This window comes from Nylanderia fulva, unplaced genomic scaffold (genome assembly GCF_048542155.1).
Source record: "Nylanderia fulva isolate GAGA-0341 unplaced genomic scaffold, ASM4854215v1 Scaffold10, whole genome shotgun sequence".
NCBI classification, from domain to species: Eukaryota; Metazoa; Arthropoda; class Insecta; order Hymenoptera; family Formicidae; genus Nylanderia; species Nylanderia fulva.
The window spans coordinates 1,095,985-1,104,323 of NW_028189193.1; the positions used below are offsets into that span (position 1 = coordinate 1,095,985).

Consider the following 8,339-nt stretch of genomic DNA (forward strand, 5'->3'; position numbering starts at 1 on the left):
GGAAAAACCTGGAAGCGCCTAGAAAGTCCCTAGGATCCAACAGCCAATCAGAAGCCACGTTGGACAAAAAAAATGGCAACTTAACAGTTAGTATCGCGTCTGGCAGCTGGCTAAGCTGGCTTCGCGCTTTTAGCGGTCGTTTCACGCTGAGCTTTTGTTCAAAACGGAATAATATTGTTCGTTGGTCACAGCGTGATATTGTATGGAGAAATAATTAAGGAAAAATAGGTAAGAGATACTATAAAAATATTAATATTGGCCATTAGTTATTTGTCTCGTTAGTGGGGAAAAAATGAGGGTTAACTTTGCGATACCGGGACCTCTTGTTTCTGATATTTTTGTATGATTGTAGGATAATAAAGAAACTCACAAAGAACAACAGCGAGTGAATATACGTGTTGGATTTATATACGTGTTTACTGCAGCTGAAACGATGAATACGCCGCAATCTAATAAAAAGAAAGGCAGGAACAGAGTGGGTGCACCTAACGAAGCCGCGAGTCCTACGAATACTGAGATTCTAAGCGCTCAGGAAGCAGCAAAATTCGTCCTGGTATAAATGAATATTGTTTTTTTATTGAGAAAACTCGATGGAGCCTTCCTATTTGAGAGTATCAACTTTCTTCTCGCTACAAAATTGAACTGTAACTGCTCCAATATTGAATTGATTTTTAAATTGTTTGCGAGCAATAATTTGTGCGAGACTTTAATCAAACTTCAAAAATAGAAGATGATAAATAAATTATTTTAATAATAAAAATGCATGCACATACTTATAAATAAATTGGATTTTTACAGTATTTTTATACCTCTAATTTTATGTGTACACATTTCTAGTAAAATAATTTTGTATAAGGATCAATTAGATTGATGTATAAATATCTCATATAATCTTATATAAATAAATATCTTAATATTTGTAGGTAAATCCTATAGGAGAGGATGGAAACAAATCGATCAAGTTGGCTATCTCTGAGGCAATTCCTATCATTTCCATGGATCCAAGTATGCTTGATGAAAAAGGTTTAAAAAGTAATGCGGCATTATTAGAAAAGGAGAAAGAAGACAAGAACATTCTCAGTACATTACCTGTTGCTTCGGTTAAAGAGCTAGATGGTTATGAGAATCAGCTAGGGGAGGCTGAACCGCTTCCAAATTCTTACATTAGATTCATGGAACGCAGTGGTGAAGAACTCGATGGTAAATAATATTTCATAAATTTTGTGATATTTATGGTAATCGCAGTATAACAGTGTCATAATATTAAAATGTTGCTTATTATTATTACAAAATATATATTACACAATATATAATTTATTATTATATGTACTTAATAATTTTTTATTCTGAAAATTAGTATCAAATCTTTTATTATAAAATATTTCAATTATTATCTTATGTTAAAATCTCACATTAGTATTAAATTCTATTTTTTATGTATTATTTAATACTTTGTTATGATTACATTATTCCAAAAATAATATTATTTTGCTATAGGAGAAGTGGAATATGATCTAGATGAGGAAGACACTGCATGGCTTTCTATTGTGAATGAAAGAAGACTAGCTTCTGGATTAACACCTGCATTGGAACCTGATATATTCGAACTATTGATGGACAGATTAGAAAAGGAGTCATATTTTCAACAACAAAGTAATGGTGGAGGTGGCATTGCTGCGGACGAAGATGCCGTTTGTTGTATCTGTATGGATGGAGAATGTCAAAACAGTAACGCAATCTTGTTTTGCGATATGTGCAATCTTGCTGTTCATCAAGATTGTTATGGCGTACCGTACATACCTGAAGGACAATGGTTGTGTAGAAGGTGTCTGCAGAGTCCATCCAGGGCTGTAGATTGTGTCTTATGTCCGAATAGAGGCGGCGCTTTTAAACAGACCGATCGCCCCGCGACATGGGCACATGTAGTTTGCGCTCTATGGATACCAGAAGTTCGATTTGCCAACACTGTATTTCTAGAGCCTATCGACAGTATAGAGAGTATTCCACAGGCTCGTTGGAAACTTGCATGCTGCGTGTGCAAACGCAGAGGGGCAGGAGCGTGCATTCAATGCCACAAGAGTAACTGCTATGCGGCATTCCATGTAACTTGTGCCCAGCAAGCTGGTCTCTGCATGCGTATGAGAACAGTGCAACCTGCTAATGGTGAACCAATGTTAGTGCAAAAAACAGCTTATTGCGAGGCGCATACACCTGTTGATTATCAACCTTCTACAAATCCCGTGGACGCGAGAAGAAGAGCGATAGCCAACAAAAAGAGCTCATCAGCACCCGTTATTTCTATTCCCACCATACCGCCTGAAAGAATCAGAGAAATAGCTAGGTAATAATAATTACATTTTTATTTCTAGAAGAGAGAGAGAGAGAGAGAGAGAGGAGAGAGAGAGAGAGAGAGAGAGAGAGAGAGAGAGAGAGAGATAGTAAAATGGACATATTATGATTAAACACAAAAATTTACATTTTAATGCAATTATTAATTCTTTATATGTTATTTTGCCTCAATCAGTTTAGCTGAAGGAATACCAAAGAAGAGTCAATTAATACAACGTCTCATCGCTTATTGGACACTGAAGCGGCAATACAGGAATGGTGTCCCGCTTCTTAGAAGACTGCAAAGTTCTCACCCACAATCCAGACCGCCGCCACTTGGCGAACACTCCACTTCGCCAACGCACGATAGTGAATTACGAGAAGAATTGTATCGTCAACTTAAATATTGGCAGTGCTTACGTCAAGACTTAGAACGTGCACGTTTGTTGTGCGAATTAGTACGAAAACGTGAAAAATTAAAGAAGGAATTATTCAAAGTGTAAGTATTCGCAACATGCTATTGAAATTGTGCTTGTTATAAATTGCAATCGATGATTAATTTTTAATTAAATAATGAAATAAATTTGCTTTAAAAATTTAATCTTTAAATTTCGGAAAATTTTTAAATAATAGGCTTAAAAACTTTAATTTATTTTATATAATTTAATTTAATAATACTGATATAAATATAGAGTTTTCACACAATGAGCATTTACATTATCAAATATGTCATTCTGAAAAAAAATTGATTACAGGAAGGAAAAATGTTTGTGGTTCCAATTGCGGCCATTAGAGAGTGTTTTACGTACATTATTAGAAGCCATAAAAGCGAAAGACGTAAACGATGTATTTGGACAACCAGTCAACACGAAAGAAGTTCCAGATTATCTTGAAATAGTATCGCATCCTATGGATCTCTCTACTATGCAGGTAATTATCAAAATTATTTAATATTACATTTATAGCTATTGGCTATATTTATACCTATTGAATTACTTTCTAAAATATAAATCTATCCCATTAAAAATATAATTTACAATTGTATCAATCATATTTCTTTGTTACAGGCGAAATTAGAGAAACAGGAATACGATTCTATTGCCGCTTTTGAAAGTGACTTTACTTTAATGGTGAACAATTGTTTGGCATATAATCGTAAAGATACCATGTTTTATCGAGCAGGAATGAAAATGAAAGAGCAAGGTGGAGCCTTAATAGATCAAGCTCGCAAAGACTATCCCGAGCTTGATCCAGTTATTGAATCCGAACAGAGTAACTCTAAATCTAGAAAAAGAGAAAGATCTAATCGTAGTCGTGTAGAAACGGAATCGCAATCTAACGAGAAAGAGATAGGCGGAGGTGGTGTAAACAGAAGAACAGCGGTATTATTCACGCGTAAAGCTAGAGCGCGTAATGCTAAAGGCGGGCAAATGTTTCCTCCAGAAGATGACAAGAAGAAACAAAGTGACAGTTTTAAAGTATATAGGTACGTAAATATATATCCCTTACTTTGATGTTATTATCCAGTTAATATTTTTAGGAGTGGAGCAATGGACAGCGATATAGGTGAAGGAGAAAGTCAATCATCCAGTTGCAGTAGTTGTCCCACAAGTAGATCTACTACTCCCGATCCAGAAGAGGAGAAACAACGACAAGAGCTTGTCGACACAAAGAAAGAAAGCGAGAGCAAGCAAACGAGCACCAGTACCGGCTTGGAAGCTCTGCAACTTGTATGGGCTAAGTGTCGCGGATATCCTTGGTATCCAGCTCTAATCATTGATCCTAATACACCCCGGGGCACTATCCATAAAGGAGTACCGATTCCAGCACCTCCTGATGATGTTTTAGCGCTTGCTGACAATTACAAAGAACCGGTCTTTCTTGTACTTTTCTTCGATACAAAGCGCACATGGTAATTATTTTTCATTCTTAATATACAATAATTCAAAACACTATACAGAATGTTTGGTAGTAGTTGTATTTAATGTGCATTCTTAGTAAAAATATGAAAGTTACTTCTAATCAATTAAATAAAAAAAGATTTTGTCAAAATACGTATCAAAAAGGCAAATAGATAATTTTAATTTTAAAAATATTCTTTATAGTTATCAATTTTTTTATAATTTGGAGAAACTTTAACAAAAATTTTTATTTAATTATATAATTTATATATTTATTAAGATATTTAATTAAAAGTCCAAAAGTTTAAAAAAAATAGACATCCACACAATTAAATCTTGAAAAAAATCAATTTTCAATTGTTATATATCTTTTTTAAGGAATGTCTATCAATCTCTTTATTTTTGTCAAATACATTTATTGTCTAATATATCTGTTACAATAAATTGTTAATTGCATGAAGAGATAATCTTGAAATAGAAAAATATATAAACTCTGGGGTTTATATAATTCTAAAAAATTTATAAAATGTATTTATAATTTTTTTTTACATTTCATGAAACAAATATATATATATATACACATTTATATTTATAGTTGTACATATTTAAAAATATTCCATTTAATAATCAAATTTTTCAGGCAATGGCTACCAGGTGAAAAATTAGAAAAACTCGGAGTATCACAGGAAGTGGACGAAGCAAAGTTAATTGAATCACGTAAACCTGCAGATAGAAAAGCTGTTAAGAAAGCTTATCAAGAAGCTTTACATTATCGCAAACAAACTGCTGTATTGGATAGTATCTCAAATGTATAAATCCTGTTCAATGTACAATATAATATAACTAGAATATTATAGCTATATATAATCAAATGTAAATATTCATGTATAGATGTAATTTGAAATTGCATTAATACTTGAGATGTTAATATAATCAATAACATTTTTATATAGAAATCTGTTCAAGATTTTTAAAAAACAATATACACAAATTTTCATGAAAAAAAATTAATTTACAAAATTTTGTATATAAAAGATATATTATATTATTTAGATTTAATAAAATAGAAAATATGTTCTTATGAAAACAGATGTTAAATATTAAGACTGTATAGAACATTAATATGTAATTATAATTAAGATAACATTATGACATAATATGACATACTATGTATAATTTTATATAAATAAATTGTTTAGAGTGATGCATAGTTTGCAAAATTTATTTAATTAAATGTATCAAAGTGAAATACTTTTATGAAATATATATTGGAATATTTCTATTGTTCTTGTGATAATTCACTCTTTATACAATTTATATATACAAGATTATAATATAAAATTATAATATATAATCGTGTAAATTTTTCATATAATTTATATACACAAAATTTTATAACAAATACAATGTAAATAAATCTTTAATATTGTGGAAAGATAATTATAGATTCAGAAATTATTTATTAAACAATATTATTCTGTAAATATTCTTCCTAAATCTCATTTCTGCTTTATGAATTCAGCTAGTTCTTTAGCATACATTTCCAGTCTTTGTGTCATCTGAAATTAATATAAAATTTATTTTCTTATTTATATATCATAATTTAAATTTTACAAATTCCTTATAGTATAATAACAATTTTTTAATTATTTTTTTATCTGAGATTTATAATATTTTTCGACTAAATATATAAAAATATATATTTTTAATATACTAAATTCTAGTAACTTTCTATATGTAGAGTGTAAGATTGCTACAATATCAAATTATATTAGTATAATTAAATTTATACAGAGAATAAATTACGAAATTTATATTAACACATGATACAGTTAGATGAAAAGTTTATATCCCGTTAGAAAACTCGATAATTTTGTAAATTATCCTACACATGAATTTTATAAAATAAATACTCACTCGGAATCCCCAAATGTCTTTCGTTTGTCGACATAGATTTAGATCCAATTCTCCAATCAAGAGTCCATCTTTATAGCGACTTAAACCTGGAGTTCGCGTACCATCAGGGGCAGTAATATAACTGGAGCCATAGAAATGTCCGAAATCTCGATGTGCTGGTTTTCCATCACCAGATGTAAATTCATGATTGAAAACCTCGGTACCCACGCGATTAATAGCACAAGTATAATAACTGTTCGCTATAGCAGCGCATCTTGCTTCAATTGGCCACAAATGTTCGGATAATCCTTGAACGGTTGCTGATGGATTAAAAACAATCTAAAAAATATAGAATGATTATTTATTATATAATATAATAAATTCTCAATATAATAAATTTTCATATAATAACTTCTGGATAAAGATATCTGAATATTGTATAATTTGTAAAATTATGAATAGCTAAGTATGAATATTTCTGCTTATGAAGCCTGTAGATTATAATTCTTACTTCTGCTCCATTTAAACCAAACATCAACCAGTTCAATGGATGATGACGTCCATAACATATATTAATTGCGATGCGTCCATAAGATGTATCAAAAACTGGATGTCCCGTATTGCCTTCCATATAATAAGTGGATTCGTTAAAATCCCCGATACGGGGAATATGATTCTTCCTATGTTTCCCAAGGACTTTACCATCCGTGTTAATCACTACACAAGTATTCCAGATAGTATCGCCATCAGCAGAGTCCCTTTCTAAAATCGGCGATATAATTACCATGTTGTGCTCTTTAGCAAATTTAGACAGAAATATAGTCGTGGGTCCAGCCTCAGCTTCCTCTGCAAATTCGCACCACGGATACTTTTCTCTTGTACAAAAAGCAAATGGCATAGCTGCAATAATTTCACATATCAATTATTATACAAATTTATATATAGCACTTATGCATATGGTAAAATTATAGTTTTCACTTACGCCATGCTTCTTGAAGACATAAAATTTGAACGTTGAATTGAGCTGCTTTTGTGATATACGATGCAATTTTCTTATGTATCGCATCTCGTTGTTCTATAATAGGCTGTGTTACTGGTAATGCAATCTTATGTTGTACCAGTCCAACACGAACTAAACGTGGAGGACGAAGCTCTTCTACGATCTCGCTTTTCATTATCCAGCCTTGTATTTCAAATTCCTCATCTTCACATTTCTCAATTAATGGTCTGATAACAAAACATAAATATAATATTAATATAATAATATAAATGTATTATCTTAATTTATGCAATAATTAGTAACAAAATAGACTGCACATATTATTATAAATTTAATTTCTACATTTTTTTAAATTTTATAAAAATAATTAATATTTAGAATTTTTTATTATATATCATATCTTTCGTTTTTATAAAACATAGAAATTCTTACAATAATGTACGTCCATATAAAATTCGTTTTACTTCATCTAATTCCTTCTCCGGTACATATTTCTCTAAAATTTCTTCAACTGTTGACTGGTACATGATTTGAACAGTTCTTTTGCTGTCAGCTAATTTGACAAAGTCACCTTGATACTCAGTCTTATAAAGTAGCACTCTGCTGTATTTACAAAAATAAACAAACATTGATAAGAGATTAAACAGTATCAGAGAGAAGACTAAGAAACATCATAAAAACATATGAGAAATTCTAAAATTATATCACATGTTATACATATGTATATATCATATGTTACTAAAAGAAATTATTATTGAAATTTTAAGCAAGATTAGATTATTATAAGAAAATAATTTAATATTAATTAGATCAGATATATGTCAAAATATAATAAATCAGAATAATTAATAATACTTATATGTATGTACACAATAAATATATATATAATTATCAAACATTTGTATCATAGAATAGAATATTCATAAATTTTAAATATTTATAGATTATTATATATTATATATTAGATAACTGCATAATTTTTTAATTCTAATTTATATTACAAATGTTATATATTTGATAGACATGCAGAATGTTGAGTGAATTTTTATGGCAAAATAATAAAAATATATATGCAAATTACATAATGCAGAATCACTCCTTTTTACGTGCTTATCTCAAACAATCTATAAATCAAATCAAGGCCAATGCTCTGATTATATTTAATTGGGATTAAATTTTATCTGCACGTGTAGTGCATTTTCCATGTCAGGGTG

General features: G+C 30.2%; 2 protein-coding genes across 3 annotated transcripts; one reads left to right on the forward strand and one right to left on the reverse strand.

Moving 5' to 3' along the window:
* The first annotated feature begins 64 nt into the window (after window positions 1-64).
* On the forward strand, window positions 65-5,413 carry Br140 (bromodomain-containing protein 140). The gene is made up of 9 exons (XM_029315841.2): window positions 65-228; window positions 353-553; window positions 924-1,200; window positions 1,498-2,341; window positions 2,525-2,827; window positions 3,084-3,258; window positions 3,396-3,814; window positions 3,869-4,240; window positions 4,870-5,413. The coding sequence occupies exons 2-9, from the start codon at window positions 434-436 to the stop codon at window positions 5,042-5,044; spliced, it is 2,685 nt and encodes an 894-aa protein (XP_029171674.2). The 5' UTR covers window positions 65-228; window positions 353-433; the 3' UTR covers window positions 5,045-5,413.
* A 175-nt stretch (window positions 5,414-5,588) lies between these two features.
* pyd3 (beta-ureidopropionase pyd3) lies at window positions 5,589-8,331 on the reverse strand. Of its 2 annotated transcripts, XM_029315816.2 has the most exons (6): window positions 8,207-8,331; window positions 7,558-7,728; window positions 7,108-7,352; window positions 6,637-7,025; window positions 6,147-6,464; window positions 5,589-5,788 (listed from the first exon to the last, which is right to left on the reverse strand). In XM_029315816.2, exons 2-6 carry the CDS (start codon window positions 7,650-7,652, stop codon window positions 5,729-5,731), a joined length of 1,107 nt encoding a protein of 368 aa, XP_029171649.1. In that variant the 5' UTR covers window positions 7,653-7,728; window positions 8,207-8,331; the 3' UTR covers window positions 5,589-5,728. The 2 variants fall into 2 exon arrangements, with proteins under 2 accessions (XP_029171649.1, XP_029171650.1); XM_029315817.2 differs by lacking the exon at window positions 8,207-8,331 and having other exon boundaries at window positions 7,590-7,655.
* Between the last annotated feature and the right edge of the window lie 8 nt (window positions 8,332-8,339).